Consider the following 24,942-nt stretch of genomic DNA (forward strand, 5'->3'; position numbering starts at 1 on the left):
ATTGAAATCACCAAGAAGGAGTATAGGAGATGAAGAAAAGCGCACTATTATTGAGTTCAAAACATCATGAAGATTGGAAAGAAAAGAAGAATTCTTAGCCGTGTGTTATCGTCCGGCATCAGCTAATTCAATTAGCTGATGGCGGACGATAACACACGGCTAAGATAACTTTTTGGAAATTCAAACACAAGCATCAACAAACTATTTCTAAATCAGTATTCAAACGCACACAGAAAGAATCAACGTGATCGGGAACTGCCAATAAAACGCCAGCTAAATTTCGTGCACCCTTATCACAACGGTAGACATTACAACACTTATCACAACTAAATAATTCACAATTCCGAACATTCGATGACAGCCACGTTTCGGATAAAACTACTAGTTCAGCGCTACAAGAATCAATAACTGAACACAATTCATCACGATGACGTAAAATACTCCTTGTATTTCTAAAAAGTGCGGATATATTTTGGCACTCTGGCCAACCCACGTCCATCCTGTAAACGTTTGACAGCGGGGTTTGTTTTTAAGCATTCTACTATGAGGGAGCTCATTGAAATTCCCGGTTACAGGTTGTTTTATCAAAAAAAAGTCGTACACTGTCGTTTTTTTGTGCCTGAAATTGATCGCAGCACCATGGAAACCAACATTGGTTAGTGCTTACTAGCCACAAAACTTACAAAATATATATAAATATATATATATTTTTTTTAATTTTGTTACAAAAAAAAAATTCTCAAAACTGATTACAGACGCCACTGAGGAGACGCAAGTTGTCCCGCCTCCACTTGCCAAAATTCAGTGCCACTCGCGGCACCGAGTTTTGGAGGTTGTGGTAGAAAAAGTTCTTTAAGAGATATTGAAAGCGTCCACTATCACAAACTTCATTTTCATGCAATCAAAGATATTCGTCGTAATAATAATTGTTACTACAGTCCTGTCTCGTTAATATGGATCCCGTTAATATGAATGCCCCGCTATATGAAAACCATTTTCGGGTATATTGTGTGAAAATGGATGCATATTTGTCTCGTCAATATAGGCAACTCACATTATGGACGATTTTTTGGAAGGAAGGGAGGGGGAGGGGATGGTAGGCATCCTATTAACCAGGCATCACTGTATTCTTTATTTTTATATCTTCACAAAGCTGCATCCCAGACCACACATTACCTGCGGTCTCGGGTTCATGGCCTGTTTTTGTGCTTACATAGATGACAGGGGACTTGGCTGGAAGGCGCGAACGCCGATCGCGCTTTTGTCCACATAATAGGGAGACCTCAAGTGACGTTCACTTGGCTCATACTCTTGCAAAGATCCGTACTTGGGAGCCTTGGCCTTACGCCTTTCGATGAGCGGAGGCAGTGTTTTTTTGGCTCGCTCGAGGTTCTTTGTGTGGGAATCGATTACACCCGCCGGTCGAGTCGGCGGCACAAGAGAGCCTCGACCGGTACTCGGTTTTCACAGACGCCGGCTGCTCTTCCGAGTTAAGGCGAGCCGGCGCTCGAGCATGTTGGCTAGTCGGAGTTGGCTTGCCAGGTACCAAATCAAAGGGGAAAAAAACGAAGTCAAGCCATATTTACAGGGTGCGATATGGCTTACGAATTCGCAGCTGCGACTTAAGGAACCAGAACTTCCCCCAAAATCTTTTTTTTTTTTGCCGCACGAGCGATGTCGCAATTGCGAAATCGCAAGTAAAATCGCACCATGTGATTCAGGCTTAAAGGGAAGCTGAAGCGGTTCTGTATTTGAGTAGAAACACTTAAATCGTCTCCGTTTGACCTCCAGGGTCAAGAATATCGAGATTGTTTTCCAATTCGGTGCACGCGGGCTGCAGAAAATCCTTTCCAATGTACCGCAGAAGGTCCTCTTCCCCGGCGCGTGAAGTCATAAAGGGATTTTCGGGAATCATCGCTCTGGCGCATCTTCAGTGCACATCAAAGCTATGCACACGCATTCTTTCTATTTTCAAAAATATTAGAAAGAGACGTTGCCACGGGTGTCAGTGCGGCGAAATATACCTGGCAAGCTTGCAATTGCGCGCGCTGCCCACACGAGCGACACACGCTTGGCGGCCGAAAGGTCATTTTATGACGTAGCGACTGGTCGGAGGCCTTTCATCTTTTCTCGCAGTTACATCTTCGGGTAAAACGATCATAATATTTAAACTCACGGGATAAAAATACTAAACAATTCACTTTTTCGTTTTTTTTTCAATAGTTTTCTCAGCTTCCCTTTAAATGTGGCTTCATCTGGCCCAAAACACTCTCCAGTGTGGCTTCCGGAAGTAATTGTCGGCGTAGCCACCTTTCGTGTTTCGCACAATTGCCAACACCAGAAACGTCCCCAGCAAAAAAACATTGCTTCCGTGTAAACGAGAAAAAGCTTACTAAAATTATCACGGACGGCTTGCCTGAAGTAACATGACCCTCTTGTGAAACCGCCGTATAAGGTATCTCGGACGAAAGACGAAGAAAGAGAGCGAGAGAAAGAAATACCATCTGTTCTTTGGCGCTTTAACATCCGCAGAGGAGGTGGCAAATACGCCGAAACCCCGGGGGTCTGGCGCACGTCATTCCGAGCGGAAACATAAACATTCAGCCATAAACAATTGATTTCTATGATGTATACATATAGCAAAAATTATAAGCTCTTCTCTCTTCTCTATATTTATATATATATATATATATTTATTTTATTTTTTTTTTGGGGGGGGGGGGGGGGGGAAGGGGGTTGAAACTATTCTGCCGCCGTGAGATCCGAGATACTTTCTGCAGGAATGTGTGGATGGAGGCAGGGTTGCCCGAAGCGTGTTCATTTAGTGAGCAGTATTCGTACGGAGAGACGCTGTTCGCTGTTGGAACGCGGTTCACCGGCGCCTTCCCAGAGAACAGAGGGGCCGCCTTTCTGCGCTGCGTCAAGCGGAGCGGCCGAGGCCCGAATTTATGGACCAGACGTGCCGAGGGCCGCAGCTTTGGAGCCGCCTTCTCCCTTTGAACCGGGCTCAGAGATACGGCCGAGGAGAGAGGTCCAAACCAGAGGGTACCGACCCCACGGGCCGCTGGGGCAAAACTATTCCAAATGAGCAGGCTGCTCGGTGTCAACTCGGCGTAGCTTCATCCGCTGTGGTAGGGACGTAGCGAAACTGCCGAAGTTGCAATTCGACTAGGTTTTACATGTTTCAACTTTCTAACTCAAAGTTCTACCAAACGTTTGGCATTAGTTCAGCTGTTCAAAGAACGCGCGTAAATTAGCTGACGTTGAGGAGAACTGTGCGCCAGCCATTTTTTGGCGAACACACTAAATAATGAAAAGTTGAAATGTCAGCTTCTATATTGTGCAAACGTTAGTAACTATTCTCTAAAATTCATGAAACACGATATTGTGTGAATAATTGTCCCCCACATTTAGGGATGTTTCGTCGAAGTCGGGCAACACTGTCTGAGAAATCGAACCTCTCCAATGTTTCCATCCGTTTTGAAGGTTTTACGAAGCGGGAGAACCTCGAAATTCGAAACTCAGATGGGACACGCTCACGCAGAAACGCAAGTTTTCCTAAATTTGTTTCTTTTCTCGGGACAAAGGCAGTGTAGAGTAGGTGGCAACTGCATCTTTTGGTTTTGTCGCTAGGTTTGTGTGAGAGTGTCTATCGAAAAGGGTGTCAGGAGACTACCCAATCAATCTTTTGCTACAGATGTCACGTATATTTTAGTAAAGCCAAAACATCCAACTGATCGAAACTCAAACCGAAATATGAGCATGGGAGGCTCGGAGGTGAGAGTTGCCGGAAGTCACGTGGCTATCGCTCCGTCCCAGATTTTCTCGCTCCTCCACTTCTCGGGCGTGTTAGACAGACGACGACGACGACGAAGTTGCGTGCACCATTTGACGTACGACAGTTTCGCACTTATATCCTTTATGCTCCGTGTTCTGCGCTTGAAGATCGATTGGCAGGTACCACGAGCGACAGTTCTGAAGTAGCTGCCGCACGTCCATCGCAACGTTAGTCCGTCGTGCGCCGCCATCGCGTCGTCCAGCCCGCGGTACGTCGCCATATTGGGAATGACGTAGTCTTGTACTTCCTGTGATCTGTGCAACATTTTTTTTTTCGATCAACGTCTTCAGAGTTTTGTGGAAGTCACAAAAGCTGGGGTTCATAATCTTTTATATTTTTATATTGAATGCGTGCTTAGATGACCCACGGCTTTGAATATATTTGGCACGCATTAGTTTGAACGGCACGCGACCATTGAAAAAAGAGTGAGCGCGCCTGGAACGGACAATTATCGGCAGGCGCCTTTGTGGCGGAAAGAATACGAAATTCGGGCTGCAAATTGCATTCTGGGTAGTTGGGCCCTCTCATAGGTCATATTCACACAAAAAATCGGCATTCATAAATACCCTGTCAGTGTCCCTTTAAATTTTAGGCAAGTTTGGCGGGCGAGGGTAAGGCCACTCGCTAGTATATCTCTATAGGTAAGTCCCAGATTCGTATTTAATTATTACTTTTTTCAGGTAAAATGAGGACGTCTTACAGGGTGTACGTAAAAAAAGCTGCGTTTTTCTCTTTAAAATAATAAACTATCATTGACAATAGCTCAACTTTACCTGAGTGTAGCCTTTGCAGTTGTAAAAAAATACCAAAGCTCCAAAACTTAAGGTTCGGGAATGAATACTGATCTGCTAAAACCTTATTCTGTCTAAGATAATACAACGTTATACAACAGAACCAGGCGCAGTGGCCCTTTTTGGATGCGGTCTCTCTTAGATGACTCCACCGCTATCGACTCCATGCCGTCGTCTCCCTCTGTGTTCAGATCTGCTAATTAACGGCGACAACTATAAGTTAATGTGAAAAACGCCGATATGTCTGAGGGGTTCATGAAAACGTTGCACTCAAGTAGCGAGGTAATTTAATTGGACGGGGATCTGTTGAAATAGGATGGGGGGAGGGGGGGGGAGGGAGGTCAATAAGAACAACACTCGCATTTCAGACTTTACCAGCGGGGAACTTCGGTTTCGCCATAAGCTCAGCCCAAATATTAATTCGTCGTTGTAGGCGATCGTGCGCTCTTCACAATGTCCTTGACCTTCGTCTGGCTTCTTTTCCCAGCCGTGCTCCCCACTCTGTCCAAACAAGCTTCCTAGAATAAACGTCTCCAGCAAACCTCCAACATCCTCCTCCAAACACTGAGCCCCAGCCCTCGCCCCGCTGTCGCCATCGCCTAAACAACGCGAGCACTGTATCTTTCTCTCCAACTCGGGGTTACTAGAGGAAGAAAGAGAGCGAGAGAGAGATAGGGACCATCGAATAAACGCTCCCATCTTGAGCAACCCGTGGCTTTCGAGTCTGATATTGAACGGTGCCCCAGCTGCTACTGTATATTGACTCGCAAATACTGCCCGAATAGGAGGGGGGGGGGGGGGGGGTTGTAGACAAGGGCGATAATGTGTAAACGTTCTCCGAAAAAAAAAAAAGAACATATTTAACAATATTGTACGCCCTTTGAGCGGTCAAGAAGAATAAAATTAAAATATGTTCTCATAACTTAAATAATTAGACGTGAAGCCTGGCACAAGGACAAGGAGAGGTTTAGATATGGTGTTTCCTGATCAGCTCGTCTGCTTAGTTTCGCTTCCTGGGAAACATGTTCCTCGCTGCTGTTCACGAGAGGTAACAAACTCCTTGCTTCGCCACATAAAAAAGAAAAACGAGTAAGGAGTAACGCGTTACTATTAATTATTAACGTTTGACGCGTAATTGATCACGAGGCACGCACCCCTTGTACATCGGAGCCTCTAAGAATTAACGAAACAAGGCCTGGGACTCGCCTGTGTCGACCCTAAAGAATAAATAAAGGGCGCCCGTACTTGAGGGAAGAAGAAGAAGAGGTTCATTTAGAAAGACAGAGGTCGCTCCATGCAGTTTGCATTAACCGGTTTCTCTGTGCCGGGGAAGGGGAATAGGGGATGCCAAAGAAGGGCAAGAAGATGAACGTAATAAAAACACGGCGTTGATAGCAGCGGCAGCCGAAAGGGACCTGGTGTTTCTTTGGGCTGTCGGGTCACAATCGTCCACAATTTTCAGTCGGGCCACAATTGTCCGAGACTGGGTCGGAATGGAGGACGAGGCGGAGCTTCAAGTTCCTCGAACACTTCCAGGAACTTCAGAAACGTCAGGAATATGATTACAACAAAGACGTCCGTCGGAGTACAAAAAAGAAATGGTTCTCATATCGAAGAAAGCTCTACAGGATGTACTGGAAAGAATACTCAGCAGACGTCCCTTGCTGCCCTTTCATTCCTCCGCAGAATACAATTTTGCTTCCCGGGTGGGAATCGAAAGAGAGTCCTCTCAAAACGTTTCCTTTTTCGAAGCGCATAAACCCAATTGCGCACACTCGTACGTTACTGCGTCTGATCGGTGATCCGTGTTCTGAGCATGCGCAGTACCGCTCTACTGCGGAGACACGGCACATGTGCCCGCAGCCCGGTGACTGGCCATTTCTTGCCCGAGTGACAAGTGCTGGCAAAGTGTTTGGTGCGCCAGCCGCGTCGACCTGTACTCTCGTCGAGTTGCAACCTGTTCCCCTCTTCCGATGGGTCGGAGACCCGCTATGTCTACTGCGCGCGCATCATCTTCACGGTGAAATTGATTGACTGCACCTCCGCGCACTTGTAGCACCAATGATGGGCGTCTCTATGTAATCAGCCCAAACAGTACGAAGGGAGCAACCCGTGCCAGGGTCCAATAGTCATACGGTCATGCAGCGACAGGGATAGACATCCTCGTTTACTGGGACTGTATAACGATTGGGGAGCGATAGCACGCGCCCTCGTGATGGGTTGATCTTATCGAGGGACGACCAATGAAAGAGTCGATCGTGGCGCGGCATACATCTTTTCTCATTGTTGAATACCTAAAAGGCGCAGTCTGTGGCCAGCACTTGTCACCTCATTGCCACTGGGCAGAGAATCAGATGGTTGCGTCTCGCCTTGTACAACGCAAAATCAGTCATGAACCGACGAACGTCGTTGTAATTAACCCAGGCTCATCTTTACTGGCGACAGCAGTGACAGGCAGCGGTAAAGTCACTCCCGGGGTAGCTTCTTTAGTGGAAAACACATTAAGGTTCCCTGACCTGGCGGTGTTGCCGGGCTCATTAGACCCAACTTCTTTTTGCTTACTGCACATTGAAGAAAATGTAAATTTGAAGACAGTGATTAGGTCGAAAGGTAATTGGTCTACGGGTGTTTTAAAATAACTGCGCTTTTGTCCACGCCGGGTGTGGGCAGTGCGCGTGCTCAGAAACCAGACACGCGGCATCTGACCCGTCTGCGCGTGCGCTGCGGCGTCAGCAGCGCCACCGCTTGAAGCGTAACGTCAGAGACGTGCCTTTGGTCATACAGTGAGGTGAAATAATTACGCATGCCTCAACAAAGAATTTCCCCCCAAGATAATGGGTTTGCACAAGCGTCACGTTAGACCTCGGCAAACGAAACAAGCATCGCTTATAATCTGTGAGAAAAGCGATAGATCTAGAAAGCTATTCCAATATCAAAGTATCGCAATTAAATTGGCAAAGCAAAGGCAAAAAAAAAAAAAAGAGATAAGAACAAAACGAAGCTAAAATTCGATTCGATTTCCGTCTGTTCCCTTCGTGTCAAGAAACGCTTAAATTCGCGTGTTTGCGATTCAATTCGTCGATACAAAAAAGAAGACGGAATGAAAAAACACTAGCAGGCTTATTTCGAAATCGACGTTGGCGTAAAATCGAAGTCAGTCGTAGCTCGCTCGGGACATTCCGCCACTGCCGTGACAATAGAACCCGAGGAGCTAGGAGGCTCGCGTGCAACCCTAAAGAGGCTGAAACGGGAGAAGAACTTAACTCGGCTCTGCACGCGTATTTTAACCCCCCAACTTCTGCTTTCCCCATTCCCTATCTCAGTGGGACACACCCACTCTCCTCTATTCCTCTTTTTTTTAAACTCGGCTTGTAGTGTCTGTTTTTGTTCTTATTTATTTTCCGATCCTTCCTTCGCTGGGGAGGTTTCCTCCCCAACTCGCCAAACGGCTGCTGCTGGAAGACATGTCTCCTGATTTCAACTTTAGAGGGACCTGGGCGCGAAAACAAAAGTCAGCAATGCGCCCTTACGACAAATAGGAAAGGGAATAGCGACCTTTCCCAAAACACAGAAATTTTCCCGTTCGTTTCCTTCTATTTTTTCCCCTGCCATTTTCTTCTCAATCTGATTTTTTAATTGCGCTCAAAATCTCACTCTCCTTCCACTTTTTTCTTCATTTCTTGTTTTCGGTAGAGACCACGTCATTTGGAGCCCCCAAAAGAAAAAATAAAACTAATGGGAATCTTAGCAAATCGCTTTCTACGTCATGCATTGAGAGAAATGTAGTTGTTTCGTTTTCTGTTCATTCGTGCCCTTTTATCTCCCCCTTTTGTTTTTAGAACTAGCCTGTTTGAAGAACCGAAAAGAGCGAGTTCCTCCCATTACCTGAATGACGACCATTCCGATGTGCAGTGCAGTTCCGACTTGGGAACATTTCAGTGGCGTTGCCGAACGAAACAATCTGTTAGCGAGCGAATGGTTCTGTCCAAGAGAGTAGGATATACGTTTTATTTAGTTTTCTAATGTTCCGCATTGTGCCATCAATAGAAACGTAGCCAGAGCCTTTTCAGAAAAGAAGTGTGAGCAAGAATAAGCTTGCAAGTGGGTGTAACGCAATGGGAGTTTCGCAGGTTAGGAAAATACATATATGCTCGTATCTGTCCCAGCGTCCTAACATAATTACGAAAAAAAAACCGAACCCACCGAAGAGTATTTCGACGAGTGTATTTACGTGCTTTCTCTTGAGAACGAACGCAGAACATAAAAAGGGAACGATGACAGACATGTGCGGGTTTCCAGCTTTGACATAGCGAGCTTTAAGCGTACCCAAAAGCATAGCGCAGGCAGAGAAATAGCGTTGTCTCGTGGCGACGACGCTTGATCTTCGCGTACGCAAAGCTTCTAAGTACGCTATTCTAAAACTCACTGTTTATATCACACCGGACAAAGCTCCAGCAAATGCAGCTTCCGCATTCGAACCTCTTATTAGTCTTTCGGACGTTATAAGCTTTCTTAGAAAACCGAGCCGGAAATTTATCAAACACTAGAGTTGTTCGTGTTACCTTACACGCCCACAACCTGTGCACCTAAGACGACACAACTCAGGCGCTATCTTCTACCACGGGACACACCGTCTATGTAATAGATTTGTCAGGTTAGTCACTTGATGAGTTCGCCGATTTTTCGTTTTATAAATTAACTTGTGACGTCATCATGGATGATTTTCGTATATTTTAAAAGTCCTATAGATTGCGCATAACTAATTTCGTTCCATCTAAAATTGAAGTGATTAAGCGCAAGCACTCAGAGTTGAACACGGACATCCTTGAGCTATTCAAAGTCGAAGCGACTGGTTCAAATAAAAAAAAAAATGTTAGTGTAAAGTTTATAACTTTATATAAACGCACGCAGTTTTGTTGTTATTTCTTTAATAAAGAGGGATTCCCGAGGTCGTCTCCCCGGCAAAGTGTCGGTCCACAGAAATCGTGTATTGCATTAACTGTAAAAAAAAAATGATTACGGAGGAATTAAAGGGAAATATTTGTTAGCTGTTTGATTGAACACTTTATATTTAATGGTGCTCTAGATAATGAACAGATGTAAACAGCACCGTTGATCCAACTCTCCCGGTTTGTACTGGTCTAGTTTTAATAGAAAAAGGCATCTGTCATTTGCTTATTATTATTGATTTTGGAAGTTTAACTGAGCCTGATTTACTCTTAGACTCTTTCTTGATGCGTCATCTAGAATGGGGGAGGGGGTGCGGATAAATATTGGTTAATAGACATTAACAAATCTTTAGTCTTGTGCGAATAGTGGATTTTGAGTTCGAAGCGAATAGTGGTTTTGACCGAATATTTTCGATTCGAATCTCGAATAGTTTTTCCACGCCTTTCACTAACATAGCACAATGCTTAGACGAAAACCCAGCTAAACTTGTGAAGGTTGTTTCACTTGTTCATTTATAAGCCAAGTTTAATGTATCTATATTTATGAACTGTGACCTCAGACGGTCTGGTGTCCTCGAATGGCAAGTAAACGACGGATTTGACATAAAATAAATCCTGTAAAGGTGGCCAACTATACCTAATGGTGTTAATTTACAAATCTTGCTATATAAAATATTCTTTCTTTAATCTCGAGTTAAAAGGAATGAATCGTGCATTGTGAACGCAGGTTTTAAGGGAATCTCTGCCTAACATAGTATACTCTTGCATAACAGTTTAATTTTAAACCTTTTACTGCAATGTAGATATACACATTCACAAAGCTTTAATTTATTTTCACATGCAGTCGGCACCGGTGCACCATCCCGCTTTAAATGTAAGCTTTACTTCCAAGCACGCAATTACGATATCCATACTTTTCCAAGTGCTTATCACGGCGTGTTACCCCGTTTAGTGCGCTTCTTACCAAGCACCGGTTGGCTGCGGAGAAGCAACAACCGCGGAGCTCGCTTCCGCGGGTATTGCTTCTCCGCAGCGCACCAATGCTTGGCAAGAAGCGGACTCAACGGGGCCAACTCGCCGCAGTCAACACTTGGGAAAACGCGAATAGTGCAGTTCTTCTCGAAGCGAATATCGAATAGTGCATTATTCGGAACTGCTATTCGAAATTTCGAATATTTGCACAACCCTACAAATCTTTAAAGTAAACTGTTCTTCTCAATGAATATCGAAATAAATCTTGATAATCCCTAGAGTTATCACTGCAGTGAGGTGCTGTTCCGAAATGCAGGAAAAATAGGTAATACCTATTCTTAAATAAGACGACAAGCACATGTGGATATTAGGCACATATTGATAACCAGTTTTTGTTTAAAGTTATTAGAAAATAAAAAAAATTGAGATTTATTTTCTGTTATGCAGTGAAATTAACTGTCTTGACATTCATATTAAAAATCGCACAAAAAGACTATTTTTTGCGCTGTTTTTAATGTGAATGTCAATTACCAACTTGTTCAGCAGACCAAGCTTTTAATTGTCTTTGCCGCTTGTATGCACAGACTTGAAATATAATTCTATAAATTCAGTATTTGTTCATTATTGAAAGATTACCCCGCACAGCCCAAAGGCGCAACGAAGGAGTTACAGCTTCAGGAAAAAGAATTTTCGTTTGAAGAGAACACTAAAAGTAAGGCATGCTTTGGGTAAGTGAATAACTAGCGGGGGTCAGATGATTATTTTCCCCATAGATCTATACAAAGCCCGTGACACAAAGTTCCTGACAATAAACTTCTTCGCAAACGAAATGCCATCTTCAACACGAATAAATTATTAAAATTGTCTTTCGCATTTACAAGAGGGAGAACCGAATGTATCAAAAGCCATAAATCTTACTATCTGCCTTTTGAGGGGGCCCTAGCTCTTTTTCATTGGGCACTTGACTTTTTTACTTTTCATTACCGATATTACAAATATAGAAATCAAATATTGTATTTATAGACTATTATGTTTTGTAGAATGCAGGTAAATCCTATCAGAAACAAAATTATGTTAAGAAATATAAGGAAAAAAGAAAGCCCACCTGGTGTCGGAAATGGCAAATGGTTTAAATAACTCAAAACGGTGAAATGTGCTATTACGCAAAACGCGTGCGACGACATTCTCATATAGCATTGATGTGTAAATGCTTCGAAAACTTTGAGTAGACATGCACGGAGATAAATATTAGTATTAAATTTATGAGATAAGGACATTCGTGTTTTGAAATGCCTCTTCCGGTGTACCCTTCTTCAAACTAAAACTATCGCTCTTTGTGAAACTTTATGAGAGCAAATATTAAATTATAAACATGCTGGCTGTGATTTGTTAAATTAAGAAGCTAGAAAATATGTACACAGGTTGTGGTTTATATACAACAAATATGATACGTTAAGCTCTCCTTGGGCATCATTACGACCACCAAATGTGCTCGCGCCGAGAAAAAAAGTGTGCCTATAAATTAATCGAAGATTTTATTTTCTTATGTACAGATAAAACTCCACACATCGAACACATCATGTTTTCAGGTCAACTAAACAGAAGACCTCGACACGGATGTTTGTTTAATAAAGATCCAAGTTAGACTGGGCACATTCAAATATTTCGTTTAATTTTTATATCCATTTTTGATATTTAAAAGAAAAACAACATTCCTGCATATTAACGAAGTTTCAAACGTATTCTTCTTTAGCATTCATATTGGGTGTTCACATTGTTTAATATCTTGTATTTATCTTGCTCGCTTTTATATACACGTTCCCAGTACGTGCCCATTTACTGGGAAACAGCCTCATCACTCATCTGCACAAAATCATATTTTGTAGATAAGCCCGTTTATCGACGGAAAGTTTAGAGCCACGCCCACGTGTAGCCGACTTTCAGAAAACCAAAGCACCTGTCCATGTTCTGTTTTAGAGCCAGCGCCACCCTTCTGGCATAACGCGCGAAACATGAACTGGTGTATACCAACATACACCCATAGCTGTTAATCGGAAAAGCTCTATCCTCCGCCTAACCTGAACATGGAGAGATTGCAAAGGCTACCAGCGCGAGAAGAGCGGGAGTGCTCATGCGCTGCATGAGCGCTCGTGCAGCCGAGGCGCGTTCCAATGCATGGAGCTCGCACTTGTAGCCTTTCCGCTTTGTCCATGTTAAGACGAGGTGAGTGTAACACTCCTCTTAGTATTTATTTCCCTATTATTTCTCAGCAAGCCTCTATACCAAGAGAGTAGCCTTCGCTTTTCTAATTTCAGCTAGAAAAACAAGGAAAGTTGTCCGGCCTGGCGGTAATCTAAAACGGCGTTCGCGTCGTCTCTCGCTTCCGTAGATTAGGCGCGATGTGCTCACTCGGGAGCATTGTGCTCATTCGAGCCCATCCTTAAGAGCGTCCAAGGTCACTTGCAATGCGATGCACATCCGCCTTCAAAGCTGTTCTCAGCCTCTCTTACGAAACGCCAAATGCCATATTTAAGAGCTCTCTCGAAGGCGTGCTAATCGCCGGATGACGGCGACGTTTAAGCCGAGTAGACAGAGTTGATTTGCGTGGCGCCACGTCGAAGTTATATATGGGAATACTTCATACCTATTCCTATCCGAGTGCGCACTACCCCAATGATTCATGCCTGCCCTTCGGAAGACATAGGGAGAGTCAGTATAACGCGTTACTTGTAGCTTGTTCCTTCTTCGGTGATCCAGTAAGTGTCTGCGCTAATTTTTGTTGTGTGGAAAGAAACAAGGAACCCATTTGACGTACGTGTTACCAAATAAAAATTATTTTTATTTTTAGTTTACGTGCTGCCATTGCCGCGGCACCTTCCGGAACAGTAATCTTGAGGGGTGTGCGAATATTCGCCATTTTCGAATTACGAATCCAATATTACCCTATTCGATTCTTTAATCGAATCGAATAATAATTTTCGAAAGTTTCGAATATTTTTGAATAATTTCCGAATAGTCGCTATGGTGTGGCGCCGCGAAATTCCCTTCACAGGCGTCCCACAACGCCCCGGCAAGACTGCCATACATGCCCGCAAGATGGCAATACGTACCCTCTTCTAGACAATGATTGTCGTCATCGGCAGCAGCAGTTACTCTCTATATGTACGTTGCTGTTGCCTCCATTATAAACCACTGTGTTAAGTATAACCCGCATGTAATCGGTTTGCTGAAAGACGAGACAGGCGACGTCGACCCGCTTCGCTGTCGCTCGGTCAGTCGCGCGATGAGGCAAGCCGCATGAAAATGGCTTGAGCAGGCGACCAAGGCGATGAGGATGTTTTCTAGAAATTGAAACACCGAACGACGCGACGAGCGACAGTGAGAAACATCCGTCGCTCGCCGCTGACTCTCGCCGCTGACGCTCGTCTCGTCGCTCGCTAAATCACTTATATGCGGTTCAGCCTTTATTAACCGCTTTCGCACGAGACTGCTTGCACGATTTCGAAAAGCGTGTCGTGGAGACGCTTCAGAACTGGTTGCAACGGTACCGCCGCTCTGTATGAGCGAAGTAGAAGTAGTAGAAGCAGGAAGTTGTACCAAGAGAAAGCGCAGTCTGGAAGTTTTTCGGCCGCTCCCACGCAACCAATTAAAAATACCACGACAGCCGCGTGTGTCAAGTCTTTCCCAACACTTTCCATGGTTGTTCCACTTGTTCAGCGTGTCAAGATAACGTAGTGTGCATCCTTAAGCTCCCCCCCCCCCCCCCCCGCGAAAATGTATCACGACAAAACTTACGTTCAGCCGCTAGATTTATCAGGACGTAAGCACGCACGGGAACTATACTCCGTTCACACCTAAGCTGAGACTGCGGTGGAGGCTATGTCCTCCTTAGACCAGTCCTGCTCTTCTCCTTCGTCGCGTCATCACGCTTCCGCCCTTACCCACGCGCAGAAAGCCGGGTCAGGTCATAAGAGAGAAGCGGCTGATTGGTCCGGCGGGCACGTACCTCCCACTGCAGTCTCAGCTTGGGATTGAGCGGAGTATAGTACCTAGATCTCCCTGCGCGACCAGAAGCCGTTCTGCTTGGGGAGTTAAACCAAATTTCCTATCCACCTATAAAAGAGGAGTCCTGCGCCTTTCCCCCAAAACGTCATGATCCACGCAGCGCCACCAACCTGGCACCAGCATCGCTGCCAGAGCGTCCCGCAGCGTCTCGCAACGAGCGCACGCTTGCACGCTGCGACACAAAGACGGACCCGTCTGCCGCCTTGCGGTGGCTGTAGTTGATATTCAGCATGTTTACCGCTCGGGGCAGATAGAAGATTTCCTAAAAATGACGTCATGCGCAGGCCATGTTTTTACGTGCTAATGGTTCCACGCTCCACACAATTTTTTTATTGATTCGACATTGTTTTACGCCGTGCCTTTTTATTAATAAAGAACAGAAATAGTTTCACGCAGTTTTTATTAGATTATTTTGCTACATCAATTCCTTATTTGTACTTAGCTTACTGGTTTTGTTTTCTATATTTGTAGGCTAATGCACTCTGCTGCTATGAAAGTGCACCAAAGACAAGTCAAAATGACGACGTCTGCTTCTTTTCATTTCTTGCTTTTATTGTTGGGTGGAAATAATTCAATATTAAGCGTTTGATTGATGGCACTCGGCTACTTAAAATTTCTAGATAAGTGACGCACTCCTCCGTGCTTCTTACTATACTTCCTTTCATCTTACGTCCAGACGCAGCCGACGCTACAAGCTGATGGGACCAATCAGACAACGTCTAAAGCGACCATCATAGTGTTCGTCACGTTTTTGCGCGTGTTAAACAGAAAAGGCCTGGAGTATTGCGCTTTTAACGCTGCTTGATTGGTCCCATTACCTCGTAGCGCCGACTGGCGCGACGGCGCAGTGTGTTCGAAATAACGTGGCGAAAATACCATGGGGCAATATCTATGCAGAAGCTTCTTCAAGTACACGGGAACAGAAACAAAACAAAACAAAAACACTGACCAGTGAGGCTCATGTCGAAGGACTCGGCGTCAATCTTCCTCAAGTCCTGGACAGTCCTCCAGGTAAGCGTGACCAGCTGGTTCTGCGACAGGTCCACGGTCACAAGGTTGGGAGCTCCCATGAACATTTGCGCCGGCAGGACGCGCAGACGGTTGAACGAGAGGTACACGATGGTCAGGTGCGGTAGACCGTCGAAGGCCAGTGGATCCACCTCGGAGATCTCGTTGTACTTGAGGTCAAGCTCCACCAGGGACGACAAGCCGCCGAAGACCCGGGCTTCCAGCCTCTTCAGCTTGTTTCGAAACATGTCGAGCCTGAGGACCCGCGACAGGCCCTTGAAGCTGTGCTCGGTGAGGGCCTCGATAAAGTTGTCGCTGAGGTCTAGCTCTTTAACCTTGCCCAGGCCCGCGAAGGCGAAGTCCCCTATGACCGTCATCTTGTTCCGCTCCAGGAACAAGTGCGTCAGAGACGGTAGGTGAGACAGGGCTCGCGCAGGCACCTTCTTTAGCTTGTTTTCCGCCAGTTCCAGCTTCTTGAGGCGAGGCAGATGCGAGATGCAGTCCGCCTCCAGTTCCGAGATCTCGTTGGAGTCGAGGGACAGCACGGCCAGTTTTGTCAGGTTGTAGAAGGCGTGAGTCCTCAAGACACCCAACTCCGCCTGGGAGAACTTAAGACGCTCCAAGACTGGAGCATGTGGCAGGACGTTGGAAGGAACAAACTTTAAGTGGTGGTCCTCACTGAGCGAACTGAACACGATCGATACGATGGACGGCTGCTTCGCGAGGGCCTTGAAGACGATGTCCTCTTCGGCGATCTCCTTCACCACGTAGCAGGTCACTTCGGTCGCGTCATCGGTGATATCGTCTGTGTCACAGCGGCAGTATAGCGCTTGATCGATGCGATTGCAGAGATTGGGAACGAGGTTCTCGGCTTCTGAGGCTCGCGCTTGAAATGTTGCCGTAAGGAAGATTAGGAAGAGCGTGAGATACCTAAACCGAAAGAAAAGCGGAGACATTGTGAGTATAAGATGATTATCGAACATACTCGATTAGTAAAACTGCGGATACAGTACACTTTAAGGTACCGTTTAATTCATGTATGATTCATTGCATAGATTAGTCCCGGGTGCATTATATTCATGTAGTATTTAAGATATAATTCTGTATGCGCTCTCACAAGTCCCTGAGCGTAAGCTTCCGTAATTTGCTCTCCAAACAAAAATCATCGGTATTCCTTTAATCGGCTTAACCAAACAGAATGGTAAATGGCACAGTATACACCAACGAGCAGTCTCCGTGGCAAGACAAGTTTTGCCGCTGAGACCGCATGACGAATGGCTGAACAACTTTCTCGTTGTGTGAATTAAATAATGGAATACCAACAACTGCAGTCGTATTCACCAGGCGTGACTACTCAGCGAGAAACGAACGACTAGGACTGGTAGTATTCCTGGGAGCAAACTTGATCGCCGCAAGGTGGGATATTGCTCAGGAGTAACAAGCGAAAGTGACTGGAAAATAAAGTAACGCAGGCGTGTACTCAGGAAATGCTACTGGGTGAACGACACGTTTATCACATAAAACGTAGGCAATAATTATAGTAAAAGTAAACGTTACAACTATAGGGCTTTGTTAAATACAAATCTGATTAAAAGAAAAATTGAACATCGGAAGACAACATGAAGAAAGCCGGATTGTAAGCGACGTAATTAAGATGGAAGTACTCTTGAATTGCAGCCTCTCCCGTCGTTCAGTGACCTGTTAGGATCATTTTAGCGGCAGCTCTGTCCTCTAGAAAAGGCGATACCCAGAACATTAGCACTCTAAGAAATTCCTACGCGTCTACTTACTCGCAAAACGCTCGAAGAGCCAATCTCTGCGATCTACGAAATCAGCTCAACGAATGATGAGGCGGAACATTTGCTCAGAGCTCAAAATGAAGTATACGCTCTGACGTTACGAGATGCAAGCATGACGCTTTGCATTGCGTAATGCCACAGCGCGGACTTCATTATTATGTCTAAACGGATGTTCCGCCTCATCCTTCGTTGCGCTGATTTCGTAGATCGCAGAGATTGGCTCTTCGAGTGTTTTGCCGGTATGTAAACGCGCAGGCATTTCTTAGGGTGTGTTGCTACATTTCCTACTGGAGTTATCCATCGGCGTTCTGAGACAATATTTGTTTCGTTCAAGATGGCGATTGGCGGTGATGGGAGTCGGACACGGCGCTGAGCGCTAGCCACCCACTAAACACAGGCTAAACTAGACCTACTCCTTCACTAAGATTTGTTAGGCACATTCTATAGGGGGCCCGTTTTCATACTTGCGTTTGCTTAGAACCGAGCTCTTGGGGTCTCTCTCGACAAGAGTGAGCGCTTGCGTTATTCATGAGGTGGCCCTGGAACTACATTTGACTAGAGCGAAGGCATCGTGATATTTGCGAGATCAAATGTACTTGCGTACAGGGGTCTAAAACACGCGGCCCGCGACCTTCTGGGATGCGACTGCGAGCCCCGTCCCTGTCTCAAGTGCTACATGCTCCGAAGTCATAGGTTCATATCGTCGATTTATTTCCGCTCGGTAAGAGGCACCGCTCATATAATGTGTTCACACATTTTTCACTTCCTCATTATCTTTTGGACTAAATATTGCATTGTATAAATATTTGCTTCTCACTCAGCGCTTTCTCAGAAATTAACCGATACGGCAATACCCCTACTTCGCTACAAGCGCGAGCTCCTTACTCGAGGACGCAGCTCGACTGCACCAACTCTTTTTCAGCAGGAGGAACTACCAAAATTCGCCAGGAAAGCAAAAAGTGTCGTATGAAGAGATACTTAACATTAAAACGAGCGTGTTGGTAAATATGCTTAAACAATCAGAAAGAATAAACACGAATTCGGAACGAAAACAGACGCACACATACAACAGACGCATACAACAAAGAGTAAGATGCGTCTGTTGTATGTGTGCGTCTGTTTTCGTCCCGAATTTGTTTATTCTTTCCGATTGTTAAAGAGATACTGTTTTCGATTCTCGTTGAGTCTAATTGTGCGACAGGGCAACAACAGTATGGTCGGTCTCGTTCTATCAAGAAATACCAGCACATTGACGTTTTCGATTGATTTTGTCGTCACATCAGGTGTTGGCCCAAATTAAAGCAAGTCAAAGTTAGAGATGTTACTGGAAAAAAGGCAAATTTACAAGAAGCAGAGAGCACGAGTTTCCTTCTTTCGAAACCCAGAAAAGGTTCCTGAAACATGAGCCGAAACTACGAACGTGGTACTAGATAACAGAAAGTATAAAACAGGGAAAGGACGAAACACTGTCTGTTTTATACTTTCTGTTATATAGTACTTCGTACCAACACGCTCGTTAGAAATATAATACGAACGTAGGCTGCGCGTTCTCCGTTAGGGTCAAACTTCCCACGGAGCAGTGTCCACGGTTCTTATCGTCCACTCGGTCGTGGCCGCGGGTGCGACTGCAATCACGAGAAAGATAGAGTGCATTCTGAACGTCGCCGCGACGACACCGTCACTTGCGTTGCCCTTTCAGTTACAGAGGGTCGCAAATTTCAACTCTAGCGTGCTGAAATGAAATACTTGATTACATCCTTACCTAGAAATTATGATTGGACAATATAGGTTAAGCTCACTGCTTCCACTAAGGAAGTATTCGTGGCTAAGTGGTTGGTCAGAAGAGCTATCAATTAACGCGCCCAACCTCATTTAAAAATTTTCGGTCAATGATGTGTTCTTATTCTTTCCAATTAATGACCACACTCTCTACATAAACGGCTCTGGCCTTAAGGCGCTCGGGACACGGGCGGTAAATACCGAGTACTTACAGTACCTCCCGCTACGCTATCGCTTTGGTCAATGACGTATTTAGTCGACGGCGACAAGCTCCTCCTTCAACGCCCTTCACCCTTTGCACTTAGTGGAGCAAACATCGGAGAGGAGGCGAGTCCCTCCTCGCCTCGTCTCGCCTCCGCTCAACCCTTTTCTCCAGCGTTCGCTCAGTTAGAGGGGGGAAGGGTTAAGAGCTGAGCAGGGGCAGCTTGCCCTGCTTTTCTTAACTATCAACAGGGTATGGTGACGTCTGCTGCACACGTCTGCTGGTGTTTTGATCGAATGGCGTGCTAGTGCACACCAAGGAGCTTCTGAAAGGAAAGAGTAAGGTTGACGTTCGGGTCCGCTCCTAGAAATTTATTCTAAGAAACTTCAAACTTTTTCGAATTATCTAGTGTCGATGGTCTGCCACTTCGACTGAAAATTCCAGTAAAGCCCTATCAAGTATTTTGTTCGAACGTAGCAAGAGTGAACACGCACCAAAAAACATTTCCTGCAAGGTTCAAGAACGATTGAAGTGTTATTTATCTTTGTCGCGCCAGTTTCATTCGCTATCATATGTTCAAATTATTTTTGTATTATACTTTATCGCAGAAAAGTCTACTGCACGTAAAGAAGAGTTTCACGATTGTGAAAACAATTTAACATAAACGTGCCTTTCAAACTTGCATCCCTCCCCCCACACTTCATTCCATATCTCGAGTAAGTTCGTGTTCTACCCCGTCAGCCTCATTTTATTATTTGCAATGAAAACTGTCTTGCCTTTCTAACTTTTCCCGGGGGCCTTTCTGACGGGAGTTTAACGCCGCTTTCGCGGCATGAATGTTGAGGAATGCAGTCTCTACTGACAAGAAGACAGCTTCTTTGAGACGTCATACTGGCTTTGTTCCAAACGCCGTAAAGATTAATCGAACCCCTCTTCGGCGAGCCGGGGCAGTTTTCTAAACCTTCCAAATTTTTCTCCAAGCTGGGCCCCGTACCGCCTTCGCTAAATGGATGAGCGACGCCGTAAATCTTGCCGCGATGAAAAGGAGGCGCATCGCGAGATGCGAAGGATGAAGTAAAACTATCCGTTTACGACAGAGACATAATTTAAGCGTCGCGCTATAAAGTACACGCTGTAATCTGGTTATACAAGTCAGACGCACAAGCAACTGCTTTCTCATAAATTACGACCTTTGCTACGAAGAGGAAAATACTTTCGAAGTTCCTCGCATCTATGACAGCTAGCGCGACTACATGTGTGCCTGAAGCTTTTAAGCTTACATAAGAGGCGTCCAAGGTTATTTGGCTCTGCACTTGTGGAGTGCTGTAAATGTTTTCTGCCTGAAAGGTCGATCAGCAAATCTCTCAATCTCTCATCCTTAAATTAAATTATTGATTTCGTATTTCAAAAATATTCCCCCAAAGATTGACCGGTATCTTTTTTTTATCACTCATTATTAAAATTTACTAATAAGGAGTTAGTAGATTGTTCCAGTACCTCCGAAAACGATACCCAATAATAATACTGTCCCGTAGCCGTGCTTGTGCACGTGATTAATTTAACTTCTCTGTGTATTTTTTTTTCTTTTTTCGTGGAATTCCGAGGGTTTTTTTGGCCGATGCTGATCGTCTCTACGGCACGTTGCATGGTTTCTACCGGGGTCTGGAGGCCAAAAATGGAGGTGACAGTCGAGAGGCACCGACGAACGTGAACGCTGCAATGGTACACTTGTTTTAGAGCTCCACGTCGGAGGTGTTTTGTCATGTACATGCCTGGTTTTGAGATCTCTCCTTAAGAGGGGAGGGGGGGGGGGGGAGTTAGTTTTGTCCTGTGTATAACTGCTCTTGTGATCCTGGCTTCGAATGTCTTCTGGATTTTTTATGCCACTCTTGCGAAATTTGTTCGATGGTGTTTTGCCTTGCGTGTGCTGTTGATTTCGGAATGTCCACGTCTGCTTTGTAATCCGAACCCTTCCATTGGTGCTAAGAAAAAGATTGGTCGCCTAGATGGCCCCCGATTGCTGCTAAGCCCACGGATCTCCGCCATAGGGGGCTGGATGGCGCATAGCTGCTTTCCCAGCCTGGCGGAAGTGAAGCCACCGGAAGTTCGATGCTTGTCCCGGAAGTCGGGCGTGTGCTGGGCTTCCTAGTGCATTCAGTCGATATTTTGGACCATGCTTTTTTGTGCCTTTAATTAGGTTTAACACTCCCATTCTAAATTAAATCCTGAGAATAAGGCATTTGAGCGTGGGACATACGCACACTTGATCAACTAGAACCTCAAAACTTTAACATCGAATGGCTTCTCAGGAGACTTCGCGGGTCCGCATCTGTTGTTACTCCGCAAAAATAAAAAGAAAGAAAAAACAAGGCTTTCTTGGAATGACAAAAGAAAAACAAATCCAGCGCCCTGAACGCTGTTTGATCCAGCACTCGGAAGAGTAAAAAAGTCTGTCAAGCGCTTACTCATGGGATAAGCCGCTTACTTCCGGTGGCTTCATGCCTGCGTGCTCAATGCGTCATCCAGCCCCTATAGTGGATATCAGTGCTAAACTCAATGTAAGCAGCCGCTAAGCTTTTGATCGTCACTCTGCCTCTGAATGCAAACCTGCACGTCCGACACTCCTCCGGCTGTGAAGTCTTCCGCCCGCTATCTCACAAACTTGTGACCCCTTACTGCCGTGGAGGAGTTCGACTCGCCCGCCTCTGTGTGTATGCCTGCTTGTCAAGTGAGGCTGTAGCCGGGCCACCCGCTAGAAGTTTGTGATCGAGGAGGACGGCAGGGGAAGTCGCCAGAGTTAGGACTACTTCCCCGAAAGGTTTATTGTCCGATTGTCTAATGTATTGTAAAAGGGCTTTTCTAACCTTTTTCGAATAAACAGATGTATTTGTATCAAAGCAATTCAATTAAGTAGAAAGAGAAACCATTCAAGTTTTCTTCGCTGCAATACGGTGCATGGAAAAGGGTGCCTGACGAGTATGAGGTATCGTTATCGGAGTTATCGGAGCGATCTACTAAAACTCCCTAATGTTTTAGTTTATCAAAAAGCGAAGCGTATCATCGAGCACTCGTTTTTCTTTCTTTCTTTGTCAAGAATCTTTGGGATGCAAATTTTAGTACTACAACTCGTGAATATAAAAGAAACACCATAGGATAGAATTCCTTTGCCTTAGTTTCTATACATGTCATGCACTTGACGTCATCACTCTCTGACGATACTTCTGGATCATTCCTACTTGTCCTTGTTGAGAAAAACAAATGCATTGCTGCGAAACATGTGCTGCGGCATGACAGCAGATGTGACGTCATTGCGAGCCATGTATCGTTGCTTCCATCGAGCAAATTTTCGGAAGGGCGGAGATCAGTCGCATTGTCCTGGTCTAAACGAGCGTCGAGGTGCCGTAGTCGCTCATCGAAATCGGCGTCATGCGGGCAGTCGTGTTCGACTTGATTACGGCAGGGCAGAGGCCATCCCCTGATACAGGGCAACCTTTGCGCCGCATAGGGTGGAAACCAGAGCGAGCAAAGGGAACATATGGTTGCCAAAGAAATATCTGTCAAGATGGGAAAGATGTTGCTCACAAATCAGTCATTATGAGACTGGTTGCAACAGTGCCCTGTCGCTCTAACTTTGTGTCTTTTTTTTTATGCCGACAGAATTTTTTTTTATCCAGAACGAAAAACAAATAAGCTAATTTTCATAGGTGCTCACGTCGACGATTAAAACCAGTATATTATTATTTACACAGAAGCAAAATTAAATTAAAAAGGCCCAGCGCAAATTACGAGATCAATCTATTGAAGGAGCAACTCCGAAAAAAATAGGTTTGACAAAAATGTCAAAGAAGTTTTATAAAGACAGCAATACGTAACGGAACCCCAAAGCCGTATTTTGATCATATAGACACTTCAGCGTTCATCGTTGATTTTTAGAAGCAATTGGTAACTAGCAATGGCATTATGGGTTCACACTATGAATAATCTTGAGGAGCGTGTGTCTCGAACTTACTATTGTTGACGTGGTTCTCTTCACGAGACGCATGCCTTTTCCAACGGCTGCGTAGACGTTAAAAATGTAACCAATACGCATGTAATGTCATCAGCATAAAAAGTTGTTATGCGAAGCACGTACAAGTGCGCTGTGCATGTAAACATTTCACATGTACTGTTGGGAGGAGCAGATTACTCAGTCCCATTTTTCTTTCTTTCTTCCTGTCATACATTAGAAAGAAAAGTAAACCCGAAAGATCAGAATTATTACACTGATATAATCACGGTATTTTGATAGTCAAAAACATAAGCAGTGCAAAGTAAAGTGTTTCTTAATCGTGTCAAAGAAAATTCTGAAAATGTTGAACCGCACGTTCCGCAAGACCCAGCCAACCGATAATTAGCTTAGCCCTTTCTTCAGCTTCAGAAGTAGAACCATAATCGCCTCGAGCGAACAACGCCAAAAATTAATATCAATGGGGAATAATATCTCACAACCGTTGGACGTCGCACCTATACTATTAACTAGGCAATTTGAGGGCTAGCTTCTGAGGTATAATTTTTCTGTATTCCGCATATATATTTTACCCGTAACCCCCCATTATAAGACCTGTGGCTCATTTTGTTAACCGGGTTCAAAATCAGCGCAGACAGCGTAGCCTTCCTCTGCTTGGCTCTGTGCAATGATTTCGGGGTAATCTTTACCTCAGCCTCGTTCCGAGGCCTTCACTTTCTACGTGCACAAATATCCGTGGGCGTCTACACGATGTAGCTGATTACTGGAGCAGCGATTTCCGGAGGCGACACCTCCATCACGGCTTAACGATTCGACCGCACACACTCTCCAAGATAGCGGTTTCCTGACGCTCATATGTGCAATTGGTTACACAAAACGTAGTAAAACCGTGGGATTATAAAAAAACGGCGGGTTGGTTGTGGCCAATATCGGAAGTTGAGAAGATTGTCCTTGGAAAAGGTCGAGTTTGCAAGGATGACGCAGAAATCAGGCTAGTTAACATTTTACACCAATAATATTTGATTTAATATAATTAGAACACGAGAAGCCATTTAGACACAGTCAGTGCAAAGGCGAGCTGGTGGAAGTTTATCATGATGACTTGAACGCGAAACTGGGGTAGGAGGAGGACAACGTTTTACAGCAGTAGAAAAAGAAACAGGGTCAGACACGTCTCTATGAAAACGGGCCTGTCCCTGTTTTTTTGATTTCCATCACTGTAAAATTATTTTTCTCTTTTTGCCCAGTCTTGAGTTAAAGTCATCATGATAAGCTATTGAGCCATGTGTGGTTATTTCAGTTGCAAAACTTGTTCCTTCTATGGAAGTCTTTCAGCAATGCAAAAGGGAGTAAAATAATACATGGCGATCGAGTGAGCATTTGTTAGCTTCAAGCATTGGTTGCCGCATTTTATACGTCACACTATGACTTTTAGAATATTAGTCATTACTTTGCTGGTTCTACAATGTCCTGCTGCTTCCGTTGTACTGCCTCATCCCTCCACTAATGAGGAAACATTGGATACTTTTTTTT

At 44.9% G+C, this 24,942-nt stretch overlaps 1 protein-coding gene across 1 annotated transcript in view; it reads right to left on the bottom strand.

Moving 5' to 3' along the window:
- The window catches only part of LOC115330169 (connectin-like), a 39,161-nt gene extending 22,582 nt beyond the window's left edge, over positions 1-16,579 (bottom strand). Inside the window, exon 1 of the mRNA XM_040218802.3 lies at positions 15,565-16,579. Within this exon, the coding sequence (XP_040074736.1) occupies positions 15,565-16,579 (1,015 nt within the window). The remainder of the gene's footprint in view (positions 1-15,564) is intronic.
- Positions 16,580-24,942: the final 8,363 nt, after the last annotated feature.

Source organism: Ixodes scapularis, unplaced genomic scaffold, assembly GCF_016920785.2.
Source record: "Ixodes scapularis isolate PalLabHiFi unplaced genomic scaffold, ASM1692078v2 PGA_scaffold0__279_contigs__length_252992795, whole genome shotgun sequence".
Lineage (NCBI taxonomy): Eukaryota > Metazoa > Arthropoda > Arachnida > Ixodida > Ixodidae > Ixodes > Ixodes scapularis.